General features: G+C 35.8%; 1 protein-coding gene across 2 annotated transcripts; it reads right to left on the bottom strand.

Moving 5' to 3' along the window:
• Window positions 1-9998: 9998 nt before the first annotated feature.
• Window positions 9999-25026, bottom strand: AADAC (arylacetamide deacetylase). 2 transcript variants are annotated; one of them, XM_005874390.2, is made up of 5 exons: window positions 24739-25026; window positions 21249-21471; window positions 17083-17152; window positions 15894-16065; window positions 9999-11512 (listed from the first exon to the last, which is right to left on the bottom strand). In XM_005874390.2, the coding sequence occupies exons 1-5, from the start codon at window positions 24874-24876 to the stop codon at window positions 10916-10918; spliced, it is 1200 nt and encodes a 399-aa protein (XP_005874452.1). In that variant the 5' UTR covers window positions 24877-25026; the 3' UTR covers window positions 9999-10915. The 2 variants fall into 2 exon arrangements, with proteins under 2 accessions (XP_005874452.1, XP_005874453.1); XM_005874391.2 differs by lacking the exon at window positions 21249-21471 and adding an exon at window positions 20358-20580.
• Window positions 25027-27258: the final 2232 nt, after the last annotated feature.

Genomic DNA, 27258 nt, shown 5'->3' with positions numbered 1-27258 from the left:
CGGCAGGCAGAGTGGTCAGGGGTGATCAAGCAGGCAGGCAGGTGAGCAGTTAGAAGCCAGCGGTCCCGGATTGCAAGAAGGATGTCTGACTGCAGGCCTAAACCTGCAGTCAGACATCCCCTGAGGGGTCTCAGATTGGGAGAGTGCAGGCCAGGCTGAGGGACTCCCCCGCCCCCCACCGGTGCACAACAATGCCACTAGTTGAAATATAAGAAATTATCTCAAAATTTCAATAGTAAGATTCCTACCATCACCCAAGGATAATTAATATTTGTTTATAATATTTTCTACCTTAAATTCTTCCACTTGAGTCAAATACTCAAAAAGTTACTACAAATTCATTCTTTTTGTAATGTTACCAATATGATATGTGGTTAGATTCCTTTGTTTGAATTTGTATTCAGTTTGATTGACTTGAATACAATTTTTATGTATATAGAAAATTATACCAGTAAATCATACACTAAGAGCTATCAGAACACATTCTCTTAAAACATTCTTTTTCTAATTATGACAATATCTGAATCTGGCTGTTCCTGTTACTTAGTTCTCATTTCTCTATTTGCCTTTGTGCCTGGCTATCTTCAACTTGCTGTTGTTTGTTCAAATAAAAATAGATATTTTTAGGAGCAGTTTGAAACCTGGGTTCATGTTGCCTTCTCCTAGTGATGACCTATATTTGCTGCTGTGAGTATACATCCACATATGATGTTATGTTATACAACATCCTTGAAAGTATATTCTGACTATACTCAGAATACATGCAATATGCTGACTTTGTAATTATGGTTATTGCTATCATTATTGCTTTTTCCTCATTCAAAAGGCTGGTATAGTATATAGGAAATTATATCAGTATTTCAATTAAAAAACCAGTATTAAAGCATGAAATTATTTTTCTCAATGTTCCCTAAGTAAGTAAAAGAAAAAATATTGAAACATTGTATTTATAATTTAAATGTATATCAACTATTATTAGATTGAAGATGAAATAAAACATAACAAATTAAAATTCTGAACATTTTATCTGCTGAGTGACTGCTGCAGCTAAATTCCCTCCAGCACTATCTCCAGAAATACCAACTCCCCAGGATCTACACTGTAGCTTTCAAGGACTTTGGGCTGTAAAACCCACTTTAATGCAGTTTATACAGCTCCTAATTGAACTGGAAAATTATTCTATGGGGCTAGTCTGTAGCTATAGGTTAAAAAAAACACACCAATGTTTTCTTAATCATTAGTTGTTATTTATGTACTAAAACAAGGCATGCACTCCCAATACAAAATCAAAAGTAAACTTTATTTTACCAGCATGATATATAGATGTTTGCTATTATATAAAACTTACGTTTTTCTTTTTTTTAAGATTTTTTTTTTTGAGAGAGAGAGAGAAAGGGAGAGGGAGAGAGAAAGAAACTTTGATGTAAAAGCAAAACATGGATTCCTTGCCTCCTGCACGCCTCCTACCAAGCGAGGATTGAGCTGCTACTGGAATGAATCATTTTAGCAATATAACTCAAATGCCACCTTGGTCATTTTTTAGTGGTCTGTTAGGAGGTCATTCAGGGATATAATAAAACAAGTCAGCAAAATTTGATAATAAGAAGCTAAAGGCATGTACAACTTGATAAAAAAAAAAAGAAAGAAAAGAAAGAAGGAACCAAACCCACACTAGAATTTTAGAATACTTTCCTCTCTTGGTTAATAAATATTTTTACTTACCAAGTATGATGCTATTTTTATAACAGCATCAAACAGCCTTATTTTCTATTGCTCCTCAATGTTATCTGGAAGTGGTATCAAATATAATATGCTAGGAGGACTCCCAATACCAGAAAGTAAAAGGGTTTCCCCCCATATTGTAACCATATCATGTCTTCAACAAGACTATTACATGTTACTTCAATGGTGCAAGTAAATAGACTTTGGGAAAGTCCCATCCAAACTATTATCTGACTTCTCAGCCACAGTGTTTTCTCAGAAGCACACCAGATTTTCATGCGGCAAGTGTCAACAGGTAGTGTTGCTGATAAAAGCTCAAATTCCAGTGTGTGCTTTGTAACAGAAAACACTCTCCCCAGGCAGGTTCTATTAAATCTGCCGACATGATTGTATCTTTAGTCACTGGGCAAATATTTGTGGTACACCTACTTGGAGAAGAGTATATTCATATTCAGAATTTGGAAAATATAGTAGAGCACATTCCCCTTAGAGGAGAGGAAAGAAAAGGGATTCAAACAGGTTTTAAAATATTTTAAAGATATATATATATATTTATTTCTCTTATCTATACTAATAAAAGGGTAATATGCTAATTAGATTGGACATCTTCCAGACATCCTTCTGGACAAAGCCACGGTGGCGAGGACCAAGGCAGAAGCAGTTAGGGGTGACCAGGCCGGCAGGGGAGGGCAGTTAGGAGTGACCCGAATGGCATCTCAAAATTTCAATAGTAAGATTCCTACCATCACCCAAGGATAATTAATATTTGTTTATAATATTTTCTACCTTAAATTCTTCCTCCTGTTCCAGATTACGAGAGGAATGTCCGATGCAGGGATCAGGCCTAAACCAGCAGTCGGACATACCCCAAGGAGTTTCAGAATGGAGAGGGTGCAGGCTGGGCTGAGGGACCCCCCATACATGAATTTTGTGCACAGGACCTCTAGTATCTTTAATAAAATCCAAATAATTATATGCATATGCAATTGAATATCTTAAGTGCCATGTAGTGAATGGAGTCATTTGGAGTGAATCATGGAAAACTTTGTTGCAAAGGTAACTTTGAATCAAGTCTTAGAAATATTCATTGTTTGATAGACTGGAGAAGGATAAAGGATCTTGCAAAATAAAAGGCATTGAAGTAAAAATTTGTAAGTCCAATTTTTAAAGTGCATTTCTCAGCTTAATATATAACTTCTTTCTCTTTCAAAAATCCATCCTGGTTAATATGTATATAACCTCTATTCACATGATGTTGAGTAACTCCACTGAATCATATCAGGAATGGAAATGTTTTAGGTGTGTCATTAAGCTAATTTTGCTGAGTTTAATGTGAGATGTGTGTGTGTGTGTGTGTGTGTGTGTGTGTGTGTGTGTGTGTGTGTGTGTATGTGTGTGTGTATTCTTTCAAGGAAAGCAGGTAAAAGAATTTGGAATATCCACCTTTTCCCTTTTTCTGTGTTTACAAGGGAATTCTGCATGGAGAGTAGGTGGTATAAAAGCAAAAATTTCACCCAGAGTAGTACTTGCCCTGAGAGAATCAAAACTTAATGCTGTGCTTCACTAGAACTCTCTTGACACAAATGCTCTTAAAGAGCCACACACTTTAAATAACTATAACCTGAATCCAACTGAAGATTCTTCTGTAACTAATGATCCATGAGACTTGTTTTAACCTATTGTGTACAGACATATGGACTCATTTGTACTATGTGGTTAGCTGGTTTTTAATTCCTAATTACCACAGCCAAAACGGACCAGACCCCTTCACGTTTTAATACTTACAAATGTCTTTTCCTCCTCAGCAAATGACTCAATGAACTTCTTGTCTACCTGGTAATTAGCTCAGAATTAGCTAGATGATGATGATAGATAGATAGAAGATAGATAGGATAGATAGATAGATAGATATAAATACAATATATAGTCTTTGTTTTATAATTTGACTGTAGGGAGAAGCTATTGGATAGAAATAAATGGCAGCTTAAGGCCCATGGGAAAATGTCACATATCATATTTCTTTCTATTCTTTCACTGATTTATTTTTCCTTGTTCAACACAGTTCATGTATATATAATATTATATATAACATTTAAAGAACATAAAATTAATAAGTCACAGTAATAAACAGAATAGAAATGTATACATTAAATATCTTATTATTTTATTTGTCAGTTATACTCCAATAAAGCTGAAAAAAAACTATTTTATTAACTGTAACATTTTCAATTTAAATGCTGCCTCTCCCGCAGTGTAGAAAGTTTTTGTTGCTGCTGCTGAGTTCGGTTCCCTTATGGCAGCTGCAGTGAGTTCTCCCTAGTGCCCTCTCTCCTGCTCATGAAAAGTTTTCCTTTCTAAGAGACACAGCGGAGGAAGGTCCTGATGTACCTCTGTCACTCTTCTTCAGCAGCTGCTCTTCTCCCCAGATTACACCATAAGAGATTCTCCCCCATCGTGTGTGTGTGCATTTTCAAAAAAATTGCAATTGTGAGCAGGTTGTTTTTTTGATGCGTTTCACTGTGTGAGCTGGAAGCCCTAGTGAATTCTATCTAACCAACCTCTACCTTTCATTTACATAGTCCTAAGAAGGAAAAAGGGGATTCAAAAGCCCTATGAAGAAAGAATGCTAGGATCAGTGGGTTTCAGCTGGAATTCTAGCAGGGTGCACTCTGGCGTCCATCACTTTGAGGCCAGTTCAATTCCAATGTAATCAAAATTTTGCCGTGTGCTAGACATCGAGAAGCTGGAGTTCTGAGAAAGACCGATGGAAAGAAAGCTAAGCCAGTCCTCCTCTGTTCAATCACAGCCTATGTACTAAAGGGGCTTATTGTTTAAACACTAGAATAAGGCTGCGTTATGCTTCTCATGTAAAAGATGTTGTAATTGAAACTTACCTGTATGATTCACTACTTGTATGATCACCGGGAAATTTCTTAGATTATTCTTGATGCAATAATTTCATTTATAATAAAGGCATATTAATTTATATTGAATAGGGTGATTTGAATTTAACTACCAGGTTCTCAATAAATGATAATGTTGTAATTGCTATTCTTATCACTGTATACTACATTATTATTAATATTACAGTGAGAAAGGAACACAATCTATATTTATGCCCAGATGGATCTGACTTAATCCATTGCCCATTTAAAAAATATGTACTCGTTGGTGTTGCCTAAACTGCTGGATTGAACAATGAAGAGCAGCAATTTAATGCACAAGCCCTAGGAACTGCTCCTGCAAAATGGGTGGCCATACAGAAAAGGCCAAGATTATACAGTGCAGAAAGAGGAGTTGAATAAAGGCATAGTGACCAATGGGAACCAAAACTCCCTGCACCTTGATTGTGGATGGATTATTAGTCCATTAAAAATAGATAAAAGGCACCATGTCTTCTAAGTGGAAGTCTATGAATTAAAGACATAAAGCTTTTACACGAGTATGAAAACAATTTTGTTGACGCCCCCTCCTCCCCCCTCCCCCCGCTGTCCACCTGGATCACACTGCTCCTTTTAGGTAACGCATATTACATAAGATTCAAACAAGATGCACTTCCAAGAATGAATGGTTGGGGAAAGTCTTCCTCCTTACCTGTGAGCAAAGGTTGAGAACAGAGAAGCATGGTGCATAGGGCAAGTATGTTAGGAAAGGCTGTTTCATTTACAAGGATCTGTGTACTAGAGAACAAACAAGGAAATAAAAATAATGACACACCAATCCCTCCTACACTACACTGTAAGCATACTGACATAAGAGTTTGTTGGTAAAGCAAATTCTCAACTTTTTCTTTTTTTTTCTGAATTCGGTTTCACTCAGATTCAAAGAAACTTTCACCCAGGCAGGACATATGTTGCAGGTATAAATAAGTTCCCAAAATATTTGGAATTTAGAATTTAAATTATATCTGAAATCTAGGATTCTATTTTCTGTTAAGCAATGAAGTGTTAATATTTAAATATGTTTCCAATCATAAATTAAAGCTTTTCTCACATGCTTAGCAAAGGTTGCAATTTGAGAGTATAGGATTCTCACTGAGTTCATCTCAACACTTTAATTAATACCTAAGGATTCAGAAATCTGCTCACAATCTTGAAATATTGTGGATATTGTAAAAAAATCTCACATGAGCCCTAGTCGGTTTGGCTCAGTGGATAGAGCGCTGCAGACTGAAGGGTCCCAGGTTCGATTCTGGTCAAGGGCACATCCCTGGATTGTGGTCTCGATCCCCAGTAGGGGGCGTGAAGGAGGCAGCTGATCAATGATTCTCTCTCATCATTGATGTCTCTCTCTCTCTCTCTCTCTCTCTCTCCCCCCTTTCTTCTCTGAAATCAATAAAATATATATTTTTAAAAATCTCACACGAGAGAAACCAGCCAGTATGAAAGTGGTTGCATTTCCTCCCCTCAATCTTCTCACCGGATCCTGGAAAATTAGCTTGACTCCAATTCATCTATCAAATGGGTTCTCCTTCGTTGTTGATGGTCCAAAGGAATTTAACTAAAGTGATATATATTGCAGCAGAAAGACACAAGGCCAACACTGACAGAAATCATAATGCATGCCCATAAGATTTCAGAAATCTTATGGCAATTGTTAATATTGCAATGCAGTGCCTCAGCTTGGCAGGGTCACTGGTTGAATGATGGGAAGCAGGAGAGAACTGTGGACTAGGAAGTGACGATTTGGCTATATCCTTCATGGGCTCGCCCACATGGCTATAAGTCAGGCAGCACAAACAATCTTGGGGAGTTTCTTTCCCATAGTTAGGATTTTCAGCTGCCAGGCTGCAGCCTCTGAGTGCCAAGACTTTGCATGCTTTCACAAGGCTGAAGAAATAGCCAATGTATTCACCTCCCTTTGTAATTTCCTCAGTCTGGCAAGTTCTGTGGCTTGGAAAACACTCCAAGTGCAATGGGTTTTATGATATGAGCTAACATCTCTGCCTCACTGAAGACAGCATCTGAACAGGCTGGACCCTGACCCATGCACCCATACAGTTACAGGTATATTTCTGTTAAAGCATAAGTCATGTTTTAATTCCTCTCTCTGCTTTTCTCTACTAATAGAGACTTAACTCTGAGAACTTGTTTCATGGCTATCTGCCCAATCCCAAACTCAGAGGCGGAAGCACAATAGCCTTTCAGTTAATTTCTTTTATGATATTTTCTTTAACTGAAAGGGAATTATAATGCCTTTCTTACAGTCAAATAAATTAAACCTCTTTTTAAATATTTGCTTTCTTTTTAGTATCTCTTTTTAAAAATGTATTGATTTGAAAGAGAGAGAGGAAGGGAGAGAGGGAGGGAGAAATATCAATTTGGTGTTGCACTCATTTATGCATTCATTGGTTGACTCTTGTATTTGCCCTGACTGGGGTCGAACTCGCAACCTTGGTGTATCAGGACGACCCTCTAACTAATTGAACCATCTGGTCAGGGCTTAGTATCTCTTTTAACAAGGGGTTGTAACTACACATATAATAAAACATTCAAATATAGACAGGGCAGTAAAATATATACCAGGATATTTCTAAATATGTATGTTGACATTAAAACATATCCCCCAAATTTCCTATCCAACGATAACTAATTTATTTGAAACTCCCACAAAGCTTCCAAAAAATGATCACATAGTATTTATAGCTAGTTTAAAAATGTGTTAAAGTGAACTTTCTAGAAATTTCATACATAACAAAAACAAGTTAAGAATAACCTATATCACTGCTTTTCATTAGAAATATGTGAGCTACAAATGCAAGCCACATATGTAATTTTAAATTTTCTAGCATAAACATCAATGAAAGGTAAAATGGTTTAAATTAACTTTACTAATATTTAATAATCAATATAAAAATAAGATATTTTTGTACTAATCCTTTATGAAATTATTATTGAAACTATAGAACCACATACTCAAGTTTTCATAAGCACATTTAGCAGTTTTCCAATAATAAATTAAGTACAAAAATAATCTTTCTTTATTATTCACATTCATCCATATTGACAAATTGCTTCATCAGTAAAAAAAATAATTCATTTGACTTTTAAGAAAAAAGTATCAGTTTTAAAACTATATTTATTTAATGTAAGTAAATTTAAAAACTCTTGTGTCAACTCAATATAATTAACACTAAAATTAAAGGAGTAATGACTAAATCGAAAAGCAGCTCCAAATTTATCAATAGCTATGACATGTTCTCCAATATTTCTTGTTCTTTTTGCAGCCAATTTACATAATGATTTCAATTGTATATTAACACCTTCTGTATATTGATTCCTGTTAGAAATGTGCACAAACCATTATCGCTGATCTGATAATAAAAAGTGTGTATTTCAATACAAAATTTGGCACCTGTCTAGCTAGGTCACAGGTAAGCTTTTCTTTACTTGGAGCTTCAGAGCTAGCTTATTCATATGAGAAACAAGCCACACTGCCGTTTTTTTATACAATTGGCAAACATTCATTTTGTTTCAAGAAAACCTTAAAATGAATAGTATAATAAATCTTTGTAAAACTCTCTAAGGACTCAACAACAAGCATTTTTTAAAGACCACAAGAGGATTAAAATCATTATATTCTCTTTATTTCAATAGATTCATAAATTAGGAAGGATTCATAACATTTCCACATATATACTAAAAATTTCAAAAAGAGTATCCATGGTACTTCTCAGAGTTATTTTCAGAAAGCTGAGCCAAACCCTTTCAGTAGATACCACACAGGGGAAGGAAGCAGTAAGGAAACATTGTCTCTTGTTTTAAAATTCCATTAAGTCTTGAATCTTGCCTAACACACCTAGCTAGAGTACTTTCTGTGATGATAATTTTTTTCATGACTAGTTAAAACTAACTTTTGATGGATACAAAATATTCAAACATATCCATGTTGTGAGTTCAATAGTTTTGGTCACAAGTAGACATATTTGTGTGTGTGTATGTGTGTGTGTGTGTGTGTCTGTGTGTGTGAATTTGGAGTATTTTTGAGACAAACATACCCAGAGTATTAATTGGGCAGTGTCTCATATCACACAACTCATCTAAAACTAAAAGGGCTTGTACTTTTCCAAATTTTTAATTAACTGATCTTTGGTATTATTACAAATATTTTGCATTATACATATAATTGTTTGGTGTCTTAATTTAAAATATTTCACTTTTCTAAACAATTATTTTAGCCTTTATTTCATAATTTTCTAACAAACACTGTAATTATATCTATTACCACCTCTCCATCTAAAAATGATTTTCTTTTTTGTATAAGAATCCAAACTATAGTTGGCCAAAGTTATAAACTCAGATCACATTAAAAATAATTTACAAACATTTTCTTGAAAATTTAATTCTGTTTTCAGGTAAATGTGTTAATTTTTTTAACTTTTGAAAAGGAACTTATTAAAATTATGCATTAGCTACTATGTCTATTCATATTATCCACTTTATTATTTTCACAATTTGTTTTATACAACAGACAAGTAGCCTCTTGTTTTTCTCTGCTACAGAAAATTTCAGCTGCCACTTGTTATAAAGTTTTCAATATACTTTCTTCCAGTCTTGTCTTTTTGTAGCTCTTTCAGGAACTGCACTAGCTTATGCATCTCTGTTTGACTGCATTAGTCTATTTTTAAAAATATATTTTATTGAATTTTTACAGAGAGGAAGGGAGAGGGATAGGGAGTTAGAAACATCGATTCAGCTGCCTGCACACTCCCTACTGGTGATGTGCCTGCAACCAAGGTACATACCCTTGACTGGAATCGAACGTGGGACCCTTAGTCTGCAGGCCAATGCTCTATCCACTGAGCCAAACCAGTTAGGGCTGCATTAGTCTTATACATTCATTTTAGGCATTAAAATGTGTCCAACTTATTTTTTCAAACTAGCAAAAGGACTGAATTGTAAATAAAATTATTAACTATTTCAATGTAATTTTCAATTAAGATTTATAAAAATATCACAAAGCTCCTGCTTTGCTCATGAAATATTCAAATACTCACATTACAATGCTACATCAGTGTTCAAAAAATCATTTGTACTAAGCCTGTTGACAGTGCCTAGACTGTGTTTTTTGTATAATACTGGAAATAGTCCACACAGCTGACACTACAATACAATGATAGCTTATATGATGCAATAGTTCAAGTAAAACGTAGTCCTATCTAAAAAAATAAAACTTACAGAAGTTTTAAAATTAGGTTTTTATATTTAGATCAATGAGTCATTTTGAGTTAATTTTTGTCTATAATGTGAAGTAAGTCTAGGTCAGGGTTAAGGGTATTTTATATGAATATTCAAATGTTTAATAACCATTTAAAATATATATAACACTTTTGGAATTGAATTACATTGGCAACTTTATCTCAACAATTGACTCTAAATATATGAAATGGTTTCTGGATTCTGTTGTATTATCTAGTTGCTTATCTGTATTGAAATACCATACCATCATGACTATGGTAGCTTTATATTGTTTTGCAATCTGTAAATCCACCAAATTTGTTTCCTCAAAACAAAAATCATGTTTTTTGATATCCATTTTATTTCCATACATATTTTGTAATAAACGTGGCATTTTCTTTAAAACAAACAGACTACATTATTCATTTCTTATAGCTGTAATTTATAGCCTTAGTTTTTTGATTGTCTAACTCTAATAGTATTATTGTTGAGAAAAAAGGTTTAAACAAACACATCTGGCTTGTAAAATACCAGAGCTTTTACTGAAATGAATTTAGTGCCTTGAAACAACCTTGTAGGTCACTAATATGACTTCTGTGCCAAATGTTTTTCAAAGTATTTGCTTCAATATAATGCCACCTATTACTATAAAATCCACTTCTTAATGTGAGCAAGCCTATTTCTGTTCTAGGATACCAAAATTAATATCAGTGGTCTCTTAGGCACTTTAGTAGCAAGAAAAAATATTTAAGAATGTAGACATTTTCTAAGATACAGATGTGAGTAAACAATACTTAGAATAAAGAATAGAGAAGAATCCACTCAGTAAAAAAGCAAACAAAACAAACAAACAAATAAACAAAAAACCCACAAACAACAACAAGATCACAGTGGTTCAGAGGACCTTAGAAAGGTCACGAGTGATAAAGAGAAATTTAAACATAACTTTTGAATCTCACTAATTTGTTTTATATTTGAGGCTTATATATTCTTATAAACCACTGCTAAGATTTTTACTATAGATTTTCACTTAGCCAACTCAGATACTGATTTTCTACTCTATGTCCAATTTTAAATCCAGGAAAAGTAATTAGTCCATGGAATCCACCCTCAACGTGGTTATGGGTCACCCTCACTCCAGCATTCCGAAGTCGGGTGACGTACATGATTCCATCATCTCTTAAAACATCATATTGACAGGTGATTACATAGGTCAAGGGTAAGTTACGCAACTTGTTGTCATCAGCCAATAAGGGGGCTGCCCTCACATCTAGAAACCCTGAATATTTTCTAGCTAGCTCAGAAGGACCATGAGTTGGACTGCTATAAAAGTGCCCTTTCTTAAAATTCTCTGGGAGCAAAGAACTCCAATTAACAAACTTGAAGAGGTAGCTTGATTCCACTGGTACATGTTGATTGATGAACATGGCTTTTTCAAGTGATCTGTCTGTGGTAAAGTATTCACTCCAAAACCTGACCATGAGTGATTTGGGCAGAGGTGGAATCTGTGAGTTTTCCCGTAAAGATGGTAAATCCATATCAAGAGTCTGAAGGGCAGGATAAATTAAAGACTGGATCTTGAGTTTGATCTTGACATCTGGATCATCTATGAGCTGAAAATTATTTAAAGTAAGTTGTTGAAATAATAATTTTTACTAATATTATATATTTTCATTTATGAGGCTAATATGATAAATTCAACATTTCAAAAAGATAGTCAGAAATAATAAAAAATATATCTCAAAGAACTTGCCAATTTTCAATATTATACCTAAGATTCAGTATCTACACTTAAATACTATATATAGAAACAAAACAATTTGTACTACTCTCCTCATGGGTAGGAAAAAAGACTAATATGTGATTAGTTGGTCATAAATACCATGTTTCTCTGAAAAAAACTGAAGAGTGTACATATTTTCCCCATTCTCTGGCATATTTTGTATTTGTTTTAGATTTATTTCTTCTTAAATGTTTGAAGCAAATTGCCAGTGAAGTTTCTTAGGGGAACTATTTTTTTTTATTTATGTAATTTATTTTGTGATTATAAAATGACAGGTTTTCATTTCTTATCATGTCTGTTTTGCATGATATATTTTTTCTTATTTGTTAATTCAATTAAAATATTATTAGATGTTTTAATTTCAAAGTTGTTCAAATATTGCTTTCACGAATTACAATGTGCATTCTTAACTCATCAAAGACTATTTCTTTTTTATGTCTGAAGAGTTGTACCTTTCTGACATTTGTACCAAACTTTTGTTATTCCTCAATTGTCTTTTAAGAGTATTAAAAATCTATTAGTCCTTTCAAATAATTAACTTTTTGCTTTTCGTTATACTTACTCTCAGCTTGTTTGAATATCATAATTTCTGTTCTTGTCATTATCTTCATTTTATTGACTTTATTTCTTAAGTCGGATGCTTATTTCAGCCTTCCTTATTTTCTAACATGCTTTTGAGAAAGTACAATTTCCTATAAATATAGTTCTAAATGTAGAGAACATATAAAAAGATGCATTCTTTTAAATAGTGACTCATAGGTGTTTAGTCTATTTTTTAAAATTTCCAAATTTTCATAGAAGCATATGTTATTTGTCTTTTTCTTGTTGATTTCCCACATTATTTCATTATAGTAAAAGTCCAAATGTTGCGCAATTTAAATTCTGTGATTTTTTTGAGACTGGCTTTTTTATGGCCCAGTACTTGGTTGAATTTTAAATATGATCACATGTACTTGCTTATTTGCCTGTTCCACTGAATGAAACTTAGTGATTGTTATTCCACTCCTCTATACATGTATTATTTTTGCCCCCTGTTCTCTTCATTGCTAAAAGTAGTATTATTAAACCTCTTGTTGTGGTCATAAACTTGTGTTTTCTCCTGTCATTCTTTTATGTATTTAATGTTATTAAATCCATATAGATTTAGAGTTTTATTTCATTGGCTATTGAATCCTTTTCTGAAATGATGTGATCTTATTTATCTAGCAATTCTTTTAAATATTATTACAGTGTGTACATTTTCCATCCATTTGCTTTCAAATTTTCTGCTTATTTTTTAATCTGATAATCTTCGTACTATAGCAAGATCATTTAGGGCACAAATGGTTATAATTACTGAAATAATTAGTTGTGACCTACCACCTTATTTTGTGCATCTTCTTTTTCTTTTTTCTCTATTTTTTGCATTCTTTCAGGTTGGTTGATGTTTCAATTATTCTATTTTTTTCCTGTAGTCATTTATGTTATACCCTGTTTTCATTCTTTAATTGATTACCCTAAACATTAAAATATGTATTATTAACTTCTCAAAGACTAATGAACTTCTCAAAAGCCAATTCTAAGTATTTCTTCTTAGATGATAAAAAATACCTTATAAGATTTAAAATCTATCTTCTCCTAACTTATAGTTTTTTTGGTCATATTCTAATTCTATATATATCTTATTATTTTAAAATATTCAAGTTTATTAATATTTACTCACATTTTACCACATTCTTCCTCTTTGCTTCTTCCTGCATATTAAAATTTCATCTGCATTTTCATTTCATCTGAAACACTTTACTCAAAGTAGTCTTAGGGTATTCCATTAATAGCAAGTTCTCTTAGTTTTAGCTTATCTGAATGTTTCTTTTTTCTCCTTCATTCTTTTTTTTTTAAAAAAAATATTTATTGTTGAGAGTATTACAAATGTTTTTCTTTGTTTCCCCCATTGCCTCCATCTACCTGGTTCCTGCCCTGCCCCACGCCTTCACCACTCTATTGTCTGTGTCCTTAGGAAATGCATATATGTATATGAATTTTTTGGTTAATCCTTTCCTGCCCCTCACCCCCAACCCCTTTCCCTCTGAGATTCATTAATCTGTTCCTTGTTTCCATGCCTCTAGTACTATTTTATTCATCAGTTTATTTTGTTCGTTAGATTCTTTGTCTGCTTATTTTGATTTTTAGATGCAATTGATGATAGATAGTATTTATTTCTCTTCTTCTTCTTCTTCTTCTTCTTCTTCTTCTTCTTCTTCTTCTTCTTCTTCTTCTTCTTTCTTCTTCTTCTTCTTCTTCTAATTCTTTTCTTCTTCTCCTTCTCCTTCAAAAATACCATTCAACATTTCATTTTATGTAATACTGGTTTGGTGGTGATGAGCTCCTTTAGCTTTTTCTTATCTATGAAGTTCTTTATCTGACCTTCAATTCTAAATGATAGCTTTGCTGGGTAATCTTGGTCATAGGTCCTTGCTATTCACCACATTGAATATTTCTTGCTACTTCCTTCTGGCCTGCATAGCTTCTGTTGAGAAATCAGCTGACAGTTGTATGGGCACTCCCTTGTAGGTAACTAACTGCTTTTTCTCTTGCTGCTTTTAATATTCTCTCTTTGTCTTTTGCCCTTGACATTTTAGTTATGATGTGTCTTGGTGTGGGCCTCTTCGGGTTCATCTTGTTTGGTCTTCCAGGATTTATTAGTCTATTTCTTTCACCGGCTAGGAGAAGTTTTCTGTCATTATTTCTTCAAATAGGTTTTCAATATCTTGCTCTTTCTCTTCTCCTTCTGGCACCCTCATAATACAAATGTTGGTATGCTTGAAGTTGTCCCAGAGGCTCCTTACACTACCTTCTTATTTTTGGATTACTTTTTGTCTTCTGCTTGGGTGTTTTTTGCTTTCTTATATTCCAAATCACTGATTTGATTCTTGGAATCCTCTACTCTACTGTTGAATCCATGTAAATTATTCTTTATTTCAGTTAGTGAATGCTTAATTTTTTACTGGTTCTTTTTCATCTCTTTGAAATTCTCACTAAGATCCTTGAAATTCCCACTAAGGCTCTTGAAGCTCTTATTAAATCATTGAGCATCCATATAACTATTGTTTCAAACTTTCTATCTTATAGTTTGTTTGCTTCCATTTAATTTAGTTCTTTTTCTGGAGATTTCTTCTGTTATTTCATTTGTGATGCTTCTTTGTCTCCCATTTTGGCTGTTTTCCTATGTTTGTTTCTATGTATTGGGTAGAGCTGTTATATCTCCTGGAATTGGTAGAGTGGCCTTGTGTAGTAGATGTCCTGTAGGACCCAGTGGCTCAGCCTCCCAAGTCACCTGAGCTGGGCACACTAGGTGCATCCCTGCGTAGGCTATGTGCACATAATTTTTGGTATCTTTTCTTTTGTTGAAAACAAGATGATTATCCTAAAACTACCAATAGCCAAAATTTATATACTTTAAAATGCGTATGAAAATAAACAATAAAAACAACAGCAAACTTTGTTTTGTAGCACAATAAATTTTTTGTGCAATTTTTATGATTATAATTAAATTGTAGACATTTATTTGTAAATACATTAGAATTTTTTTTCTCTACAGGAACATTGCTTCCAAGCCATCAGTGCTGAGTTTATTTCCTAGGTTAGATAAACCAGTATCCAAAGCAATTTTACTCATAATCTATTAGACTAATTATAATTGATTATTACCACATTTAATCGATAGTTAATAGGTGTCTAGTTTTAGCTAAATGTCATAGAAATAGTGTATTCATTGATATATGAAAAGTATAGTTCCTTCTGCAAGTGAAGAGTATTTATGAACCTGCTAACTTTTTTGTCCATAGGCAACTTTATTATTCTGGTAACAGTTTTCATGCAAGTTTTAGCATACTCCACTAAAGAATACTGAAATCATCTGATTCTCTGGTCATGGTGATTAGTGTCACTGATTGATTTCACAAGTGCAATCCCCTAATATAACAAACACTGTGGTACTTACCTGACCATACCAATTAGGTTTAAACCAATGATCTACAGTAGAAAGAAGATTTTATCATTTTATTTTTATAAATATGGCAGGAGGTAGGATTAGAGGTACTAGATATATTAATGTTCTCTGATATGATCTCTAATGTATTAATATAACATATTTGCATTAATATTTTAATGTTTTAAATAAAAAATTTAGGTGTAGGATATTTTTAAAAATGAAACAAATCTAAGCAACATACCTGTTGAGTCACTGCTGCAGCTAAATTCCCTCCAGCACTGTCTCCAGAAATACCAATTCTTTTGGGATCTACACCATAGCCTTTAAGAATATCTTTGCGTAAGAACCACTTTAATGCATTATACACATCTTCAAACTGATTTGGAAAGTGGTATTTAGGTGCTAGTCTATAGCTGTGGGTAGAAAAACAATGTTCTTTAAGTCAATATTTATAATAAAAATGAATGTGTGTGTGTGTGCACCCATTTGTGTGCATGCTCTTGCCTTAAAATCAAAAGTAAAATTTTTTTTTTAGCAAACATATTTTGAATTACAATGAATCTAAAGCCAGACTTAATCCTAATGATAATGCTGGATATGAAAACTTTCACAAATGTCATTTTTGCATGAATAGAGGCCCAAATGCAAAACTTGGATAGGGTTTAAGGAAAAAAAAATCCCAGATGATAACTAACTAAACTTTTTCCAGAGTGTTATTTTCTTTGTAATCATTATACTTTATTACTAACCAAAAATATTAAACAAATATTAAACAATTTTATTCCAACTTAATCTAATGATCAAGTTGGCATGCAGTCATTACTATGTGTGTTTTTTTCATTTTCTATTATTGATTATTGATCTAGAATGCTTTTTAGAATAGACTGTGCCTGTATTCCCAGGTTATTTAGTGACTACTTGCTTTTGATGAAGAATTATACCACAAAATATACTATATTATTGCTTTAAACATACTTTATTATTATTTGATTTTCAAAATAACTCTATGACATAGGAAATATTATATGAATCCCAGTTTACATATGAGAAAATGGAGTTAAAATGAGATTTAACTGTCGCAGTCACTCAGTAAATTCTAGAACCAAATCTTGAGCCTGATTCTCTGACTCTGAAGCCCTCCTTATTCGCTCTGCTAAGAGTAGGTGAGAAATCCAACAAAGGTCATTAGTCAATAAAATTTAATATTTAATTGTATTCTGACAATTTCTTGACGTCCTGTTTTTGATCCCCACTTGACCCACCTCTCCAACTCTTTTCGCTCAGTCTTTTCTGGTCACTTTCTCTATTCTCATCCTCTGATTTCCATTTGAAACACACCTGGCATAACCATGGGATGAGCAGAACATTTGAAAACATCTCACTATATAAGGCACCTGGCCCAAACCCAAACCAACCAACGGTGCTCTTACTTGGTTGAAATGACAACAGCATCAAGTCTATTAGCTGTTCGTCTTGACAGCACATCATAAGAATACTGAGCTGAAATAAACGAAAAGAAAATCAGAGACTGACAAATAAATTGACAGACATTTTTTTCCCCAGCAAAAAACCTACTACGACACCTCATTCTTCATGAAAATGTTTTGGAAAAAAATTTGTACTATTTCATCACAGCTAGAGAACATGAATTCTCTTGCTCAGTGATCCTGTTGCCTGCACATTGTCAGGTTTCTTGTTCTTCCCCACATCTTACACTGTATAATTTAAGCAGTTTCACTCTTCTCAAGATTAAACTGTGCTCTCGTCAATCAGCAGGTGTTAGGTGTTGAATGAATAAACATAAATATACCTCCCTGAATTTCAGGAGGTCACAGCCTACTGGAGACAGGGGCTGGGAAGGTCAAGCGTGTAAACTAAAAGCAATATACTAGTTGCTTTAATGGAGGGGTAGAGAGAGTGCTCTGTGGAATAGTATTAGATTTCATAAAAATTGCCAGAGCATGTTAAAGAAGAGTAAAAGGGAATGGGGAGAGCTGAGACCTGATGTTGGCATTCGTATTTCCAAGGCAGATGAGAAGATATGTGTTCTGTGGAGTGATTTTGGCCATGAATATGGATGGGGTGGAGAGGGGTCATACATGTTTGCTATTGTACTTGGAAAAGTGCTTCCTTTGGCACATAAGGAAAATTTAAGAAAATAAAATAGGATTTGCCAGTAACAAGAGGAGGGAGAGATCATAAAGTACTGATGGTAAATATCAGGATATAAAGTTGTCACAAAAGGTACATCCTGTGGACCATAAAAAAAGGAGTAGATATTCTCTTGTGATGTTTCCAAAGTTGGATGCTGAATATTCTTAAAATGTAAAATACACACTAAATTTTAAACTTTTATTTAACATTTACTATACAAAATCATGCTTGTATTTTGGATTATGACATACATTTTTAGTATAATTTTCTTTAATATTGAAAGAGAAAACATCAGGCAAATACTATTTTGCTTCAGAGCTTATTCTTATTTAGTTTTTTTACCTTGGTAAACATGCTCCCACTCTTTTTTGTTCTTGTTAATCCTCACTCGAGGATATTTTCATGCTCCCACTCTTTTTTGTTCTTGTTAATCCTCACTCAAGGATATATTCCCTTTGATTTTAAGGGAGAGTTGAAAAGAGGGGGGAAGACAGAGAGAAACATTGATGTGAGAGAAACACAATTGGTTGCCTCCTGCACGTACACCCACCAGGCCCCAGGCTGGGAGGAGCCTGCAACCAAGGTATGGGCCCTTGGTGGGAATCAAACCCAGGCTTCTTTGGTCCGCAGGCCTATGCTCTATCCACTGAGCAAAACCGGCTAGGGTAGCATGCTCCCAACTCTTTAGGGAAACACTGATGAAAAGATTTTTTAAGGGACTGCTTTGGGCAGCAGGAACTCATGGAAACTAACTGAGGCATGGCATAGTGGCACAGTCAGATTTTTTTTTTTCCTCAGATTTAGTCTTAAAAACATCACTTCATTGCCAGCTGATGACTTCACTGCCTGAATTTATAGACAATATTAGGATCACACCCTTTACTGCTCCAATTTACATTTCCAATCTACATCAGTACTCATCGATACCTCATTTTTTCCCCTCCTGAAAACAGAGAGAAAGCATAACAGAGAAAGTTAGGCTCCTCCCTGTGTGTGGTGTCAATACTCCCCTTGGTAGGGAGTCCAGTTCCCTCCCACATCCTGTAGGTCAGGCAAACTTCATCCTGTCCTCCCGTGCCTCCTCCCACATTTCAACACACTTCTATTTACTGCTACCTTTTTCTTTTCTTTTTAAAAATATATTTTTATTGATTTTTATAGAGAGGAAGGGGGAGGAATAGAGAGTTAGAAACATCCAGAGAGAAACACCCATCAGCTGCCATTTGCCCACCCCCTACTGGGGATTGAGCCTGTAACCAAGGTACATTCCCTTGACCAGAATCCAGCCACGGACCCTTCAGTCTGCAGTGGTTCTCAACCTTCTGGCCCTTTAAATACAGTTCCTCATGTTGTGACCCAACCATAAAATTATTTTCGTTGCTACTTCATAACTGTAATGTTGCTACTGTTATGAATCGTCATGTAAATATCTGATATGCAGGATGGTCTTAGGCGACCCCTGTGAAAGGGTCGTTCGACCGCCAAAGGGGTCGCGACCCACAGGTTGAGAACCTCTGGTCTAGAGCCCTTGCTCTGTCTACTGAGCCAAACTGGTTAAAAGTATTTATTGCTATCTTTACCTTCAGCATATAAACATGTTCATAGACCTTCCATATATAAATTTAAAATATGTATTTAAACATAAATATATAATATGTAAACTTTATATAAGATATAAAATTTATATTGCATATAATAAAATGATATATTTTAGATATATTTGTAGAAATATAGGAAATGAGTGCATAAAATAAATTAAAATGTGCATTTTAATTTTTGTTAATCCTCACCCAAGCATATGTTTGTTTTTACTGATTTTAAAGATAGGGGAAGAGGAAGAAAGAGAGAGAGAAAGAGTGAGAGAGAGGAAGAAAGGGAGAAACATCAATGTATGAGAGAAACATTGATTCCTTGCCTTTCATATGTGCTCCTAGCAGGGGTCAAACTCATTACCTGGGTATGAGCCCTGACAGGGAATTGAACAGGCAAACTTTCAGTGCACGAGAAGACCTTCCAAACAACTGAGCCACACTTGCCAGGCTGTACATATATTTTACATAAAATAAAAATAAAGTACACTTACTCAACTCTGTGCTTCTTTTCTATCTAAAACCTCATCTTTCCTTCATATCTAAATTTATTAAAAGACTGCCATTGCCATCTTCATTTCCTCACTTCTCCTCCACTCTTCAACTCACTTAATTTTGGTTTTCATTACAACATTCCTTCTTATTTGCAATTAACAATCTTAATAATAAATTTCTATGTTCATGAAAGTTTTTCTCCTTACCTGAGATTTGCTACAGCTTTGAATATTTATTTCCTTTGAGAAATAAATTTAAAGTAATTTTTTAAACTAACATAATTCCAACTAAAGAAATTTCAGACAGCTGAGGTATTCTGTTATCTGTGATAATTAATTAATATATGCTTATCATATAGCATATATTTTATTAATATATTTACTCCGACATAACTTCAATGTCGGAGTAAATATATTAATATATTATATGCTATATGATAAGAAAAATTTGCAACAAGGGGTACCTACCAGCACTCCCCAAACAAAAACCGCCACCATGAATATAAAATAAGCCCCTTCTTAGGGCCTCTGACTTTCGCTTTGGTACATATACACGGACAGGAACATTGCTGAAAGTTGTGTCCATCACAGTGACAGTTTCATCAGATGTGGGTGGGACATCTTGAAAGCTCATAAAAAACATTAATGTGTTCATGAAATGGTTGATTCCCAGGACTTCACCAACCAGGGCCTAAAAGGAAAGAAAGAAAACAAATACCATCCCAGGTTACAAACAACAGATGCCAGTGTTGTTTATGAACATAGAAGTATGCATATATGCTCCCATGAGCCCTGTGTCCTGTTACCACAGCTGAATCTCAATGACACAGAAATATTCGAGATTCAGAATCTTTACCATAATACTTGCCTCAGATTAAAAAAAAAGATATTTAAAGAATTCTTGAGATATTACAACTTGGAAGAATCTAGGCTTCAGTTCATTATGAGCTTTGAAATACATTTAAAAAATATATTTAATTTCAGAGAGGAAGGGAAAGAGAGAGAGAGATAGAAATATCAATGATGAGAGAGAATTATTGATTGGCTGCCTCCTGCACGCCCCACACTGGCAATCAAGCCAGTAACCTGGGCATGTGCTCTGAAGAGGAATCGAACCGTGACCTCCTGGTTCATAGGTCGACGCTCAACCACTGTGCCACACCAGTCAGACAGACAGCTCCACATGCTGACCAGGCCTTAGCATGAGGGTGTCCTCTACCTGCTCCTCTCTACAGTGACAGAAGGGGTGGAGACTCCAACCCCCAATGGACTGTCATCTGTGCTCTTTATCTCTATCTAATCTAATAAAAGAGAAACATGCAAATTGATCACACCTCTACTACATCCCAGGGTACCTACCAGCACTCCCCAAACAAAAACCGCCACCATGAATGTAAAATAAGCCCCTTCTTAGGGCCTCTGACTTTCGCTTTGGTACATATACACGGACAGGAACATTGCTGAAAGTTGTGTCCATCACAGTGACAGTTTCATCAGATGTGGGTGAGACATCTTGAAAGCTCATAAAAAACATTAATGTGTTCATGAAATGGTTGATTCCCAGGACTTCACCAACCAGGGCCTAAAAGGAAAGAAAGAAAACAAATACCACCCCAGGTTACAAACAACAGATGCCAGTGTTGTTTATGAACATAGAAGTATGCATATATGCTCCCATGAGCCCTGTGTCCTGTTACCACAGCTGAATCTGAATGACACAGAAATATTCAAGATTCAGAATCTTTACCATAATACTTGCCTCAGATTAAAAAAAAGATATTTAAAGAATTCTTGAGATATTACAACTTGGAAGAATCTAGGCTTCAGTTTATTATGAGCTTTGAAGAACATTTTAAAAATATATTTAATTTCAGAGAGGAAAAGAAAGGGAGAGATAGAAATATCAATGATAAGAGAGAATCATTGATCGGCTGCCTCCTGCAAGCCCCACACTGGTGATCAAGCCAGTAACCTGGGCATGTGCTCTGACCAGGAATTGTACCATGACCTCCTGGTTCATAGGTCGACACTCAACCACTGAGCCACACCAGCCAGACAGACAGTTCCACATGCTGACCAGGCCCCAGCATGAGGGTGTCCTCTACCTGTGCCTCTCTACAGTGACAGAAGGGGTGGAGACTCCTACCCCCAGTGGACCATCATCTGTGCTCTTTATCTCTATCTAATCTAATAAAAGAGAAACATGCAAATTGACTGCACCTCTGCTATGCCCCAAGCCATGCCCACCAGCCAATCCTGGCAGCCACGGAGCTGGAGCAAGCAGGAGGCTTGGTTGCCCCGGAGATGGAGGAAGCCAAACTTCCCGCCTGCCCTGGCCGGCTTGGCCTCCGCTCAAGGCAACAAAGTTTCAATTATAGAAGATAAATAAATCCCAGATACCTGCTTCCAGCCAGCCTCCACTGAGAAATTGGGTGGCTGGGGGCCGTGGCCAGCTGGCAAACAGCCATCAGCCCCTCACCCAGGGTGGCCACACCCTCATGGGGTGAGGTTTCCCTCTGGGGGCCTTGGCCAGCATGCAAACAGCCATCAGCCCCTCACTCAGACTGGCCAGACACTCCAGCAGGACCCCACACCCTGAAGTGGGTGTGGACAGCCTGAAAACGGCCCTCAGCCTCTCACCCAGGCTGGCCAGGCACCCCAGGGGGGACCCTCAACATGAAGGGGCTGTGGCCAGCCTGCAAACAGCCATCAGCCCCTCACCCAGGCTGGCCAGACACTCCAGCAGGACCCCACACCCTGAAGTGGGTGTGGACAGCCTGAAAACGGCCCTCAGCCTCTCACCCAGGCTGGCCAGGCACCCCAGGGGGGACCCTCAACATGAACGCTGATCCGGGACACCCTTCAGGGCAAACCAGCCGGATCCCAGACTGCAAGAGGTCACAGGCCCGGTTGAGGGACCCCCCTGAGTGCACAAATTTTCGTGCACCGGGCCTCTAGTAGTGTTATATTATGCTTCCCCATGTTGCCTAGTGTGAGTTCTGCACAAGCACTCCAACCAATTAACAGTGTGATATTGAAGAAATCACATACATATTAGGCTGATTTTAAGTGTTAACACAGAAAGTTGAGATGCAGGTCACAGCATTTACTTACTTAATTTTGCAAATAAATTTAAAATTTCTACAACCTATTATGTAGAGGAGGCATCAAAATGTATCCCACAAAAGTAGTTTATGCCAATTTAGTTGGCCTTCTGGCTTTAAATCAAAGTTAAATACAGAAAATACAAAACCATCTTTCAAAACATTTATCACTGGACTCAAGTCATTTATCCTGAAAGAATGAGACTATTTCAAATATTTTTTAAATGATAGAGAATGGCACTAAGTTATGCCATTTAAGGACAGGAATTTAGTTATGAAGACAAATTGCAATGTTGTACAAGAAAGTACAAAGTATGAAATTTTTAATGTGACTTTATAATTCCACAAGTTTTTAGATTATACTAGCAAGTATGATAAACATAAAACTGAAGACTAAAAAGCCACTGGTGTGTGCTAAAACTATCACCCAGTGTCTCTGCAGTCTGAATTGAATAATTAGGGTTTTAAAGTTTCTTTGACTCTTCCCTTTAGTAAAGTATTATGAATTAGAGCAGCAGATTAATATCTCAGACCAACTTACTCTCTTTATACCGACTCTAAAATCCCAAAACAATTTTTGACGTAAATTTGAAATTTCAAATGATAAAGAGGGAAAATTTTGACCAACTCTGGAATTTATATGCCTCAGTGTATGGACAAAATCGTTTCTTATACCTTAGTCATACAAAGCTCTATCAGCTAAGGAAGTAAATAACAGTTGAATTTCTGATGATCAAAGCTGAGAAATAGTGCCTATGTTATATATTGCACTGATTCAAAGCTATATTAAATGCCAAAAGAGATTGTTAAAATACCTTTAAAAAGGGAGTGTGTCTGGGTGCTGGGGGGGGGGGGGGGGGGGGGGGGAGGAGCAAGGAAAGCGCTAAAAAAACAAGAGTTTTATTAGTCAGGCTAATTGTCCTTGGATTATTTATTTATTTATTTTTTGCTACAGGCAAATTGCTACTGATAAAAACCAAGAGTTTTATTAGTCAGGCTAATTGTACTTGGATTATCTTTTTTTTTTTCTGCTACAGGCAAATTGCTACCTAGAAGATTAAAGAAGATAATAAATGGTTTCATTTCTAGGTAATGAGCTTCACTCAGAAAGAACCATAGGTCTTTGAGGACCAGCCATAGTGGACAGCTAGTCAGCCAGTTGCTTGGTCACCTCAGCAGCTCACCATCTACTGGACATCACACATTTCCCTGGCCTTTACCAGCGACCTGTTTCCAAATATCTCAGTAAGAATTCATTTTCATGTCTGAATACAAGATCATTGCACAGAATGTTGTAACTAACCAGAGTATTGCTCAGTCCTACCATTCCTGCAGTTCATGCTTTAACATGCTTCCTTCTGGCTGTGACTTTTTGTTTTTCTCAGCTGACACGATTTGTCCTTTAATATTTAGAATCAAAACTACCTGCAGTTCATGCTTTAACATGCTTCCTTCTGGCTGTGTTCATGCCAATGACTCACAAGAAGACTTTTTGTTTTTCTCAGCTGACACAATTTGTCCTTTAATATTTAAAATCAAAACTACTTCCTTCATTTGACTACTTCCTTCATTTTCATTCTGCTAGTGGTCGGCCTTAAGGAATAGTTAAAATATAAGAACGATTTTAAAATCAGCAACTTAAAGAGCAAAACGTCCAAGACAGTAGAAGTTGTTAAAAGTAATACAACAGATATGTTCTCCTGATTAAACTGTTAGATATTGAGTCAATAAAATTCTATACTTACCACATTTGATATGGTGTTAAGTATGAAGGTCAACCCAATCAGTTTCCATGGCTCCTCAATATTATCTGGGAGAGGTGTATAACCATAATATGCCGTGAAAATGCCCACCAACAGGAGCAAAATAGTCTTTCTTCCCATGCTGTTTCCTGTCTGCTCTCCTTGCCAGCGCAGCAAATACACTTTGAAATATTCAGAGACAGAACTTTCATAACCAGGTTTGGACCTATCATAAAGTGTTATCTAACTTCCTGAACACAAACTCCACTGCTCCCTGTGTCGTTTCATTGCCTGTTCAGAAATAAACAGTAGAAGGACAAAGATCACTGTAAACATATAGCACTTACTGTTTGCAAGTTTTGCCTTGTCCAACTTCCTTACTAGGTGGCTAGGCAGTCAAACAATTTATTGCATATTATGAGGTGCAGAATACTTTCATTATTTTTTTTAAAGGCCTGAGGAAAATTCAACAAACCCGGTATATGATTCAAATAACACATCTCAGAGAGAAGGAAAACAAATCTTTTGAAAGTATTGGGAGCTTTTACAAAGCAAGATGTATAGGCTCACTTAACTTTTATAGGATTATAACTTTCGATTGTCTTGCTACAACTTTGAACGCCAGTAAGTAATACTAGTTATGTTAAAATTATACCACAATCATGAAGATAGCTAACAGTTTTTGAGCACTTAACTCTGTAGTCGAGTCAGTATACCAAAACTTTTAAATTTTATTTACTCCTCAGTAGTACTACTGTCATGTGAGAGAGCAATAAACAGACGGAGGAAAGTTCAAAAGTTGCACAAGCTCATTCAGCCCTATGGAGTGAATGGAGTGAAGCCAGGACCGCCCTCTGTGAGTCTCTTACACTGAAACCTCACTTGGCCCAGTTCATCAATTAGTCTCAGATCATAGATAAGCAACTGAGATTAAGATGAATACTTAGCCAAGATCATGCAAAACCAAGTGACAGTGTTGGAGACACTGATTGTTCGCTGAATATCCATGTGCCCCTATAATTTTTAGATCCCTTCTCTAGCAGTGAAGTAAGGTGATGGGACCCCAGCTAGCCAAAGGGATCAGATATAAATTCATGTGTGTCATTTCCAGACAGAAGTGATTAGAATCCACAGGACCTGGAAACTACCTCTTGAGTTGGTGGCATCACAAAATATAGGAATCAAACAGGCAAACTTTTGGTGCACGGGATGACGCTCATTCAACTGAGCCACACTGGCCAGGGCAGTCGAGGCTACGTTAAAAGATAATTTGGCTGAATATATGATTTTAGTTGTCCTTTTCTCAAATCCTTTAAATATGTCATTCTGTCATCTTCTAGCTTGTCTAGTTTCTGAGAATTTTGCTCTTCAGTGAAGTTTTGTATCTCTGTATACTGGTATACTGTATTTCCCCCCGCCATGTGGTTTCTTTCAATTATTGGCTTTCAGCAATTTGGTTGTGATGTATCCTTTTATAATTTCTTCCTGTTTATCTTACTTCAGGTTTGTTGAGCTTCGGGATCAGTGACTGCAGTTTTCAAAAATTTTGGGGGAAAATGGTTGTATTGAGCTCAGACAACTACCCACCCTTTTTGGGTTGTAGTTTGGGTTGTGGAATTGGTTTAGCTTACAGCTCCCGTTTATTTGCTGGCCTCGCGGAGTTATGTCCCCCCTTTCATAGTACATTGTGCAGCTGGTCTAGGATGGCCCGAGACATTTTTCTCAAGCTCTTTTTTATATAACATTTTATCCTGTCCAGAGCTCTACATTATGGTTCCAGCTGCCTCAGTCTCCCCAAAATTCCATTTCTACCTCCTCAATTCCAATCAATTACCTGAACAATGTTCTGTAGGTTTCCTCCAGGCAGAAGGCTGACACAATTGTAGGATTGACCTCATTCATTACTCTTCTCTCCCTTAAGGGTATTTGCCATTATCTCAGGTATGAAAACAGGTGTTTCAATCATTGTTTAAAAAGTGTATGCATGCATATAAGCATATTGACGCAGACAAAAGGGGGTGAGGGGGAGGGCAGGACTGGGGGGTTAGGGGGAACAATGAGGGGATAAGGACACATTTCCAGTGGTTCTCAACCTTCCTAATGCCACGACCCTTTAATACAGTTCCTCATGTTGTGGTGACCCCCAACCATAAAATTATTTTTGTTGCTACTTCATAACTGTAATTTTGCTACTGCTATGAATCGGAATGTAAATATCTGATATGCTATATGTGTTTTCCGATGGTCGCGACCCACAGGTTGAGAACCGCTGCATCAATAAAGAAAAAATAAAAAAATAAAATAAAAAGAGAAGCTGTCTATTTTCACCAAGGCCATAAGTGAAACTCAAATTATTTTTTAAATGAACATGCTTTAAAATTGACATTTTATTGTATAGTTTTATGCAATAAAACTATATCCAAATGTTAACACATGGATACATTTGTAAAACTACTATGCAATCAGGATACAGAACACATCCACCACCTCAAAAACTCTTACTTTCTGAACCTTTGTAGTCGT

The sequence above is a fragment of the Myotis brandtii genome, unplaced genomic scaffold (assembly GCF_000412655.1).
Source record: "Myotis brandtii unplaced genomic scaffold, ASM41265v1 scaffold436, whole genome shotgun sequence".
NCBI classification, from domain to species: Eukaryota; Metazoa; Chordata; class Mammalia; order Chiroptera; family Vespertilionidae; genus Myotis; species Myotis brandtii.
This window is presented reverse-complemented; position numbering and strand designations above follow the sequence as displayed.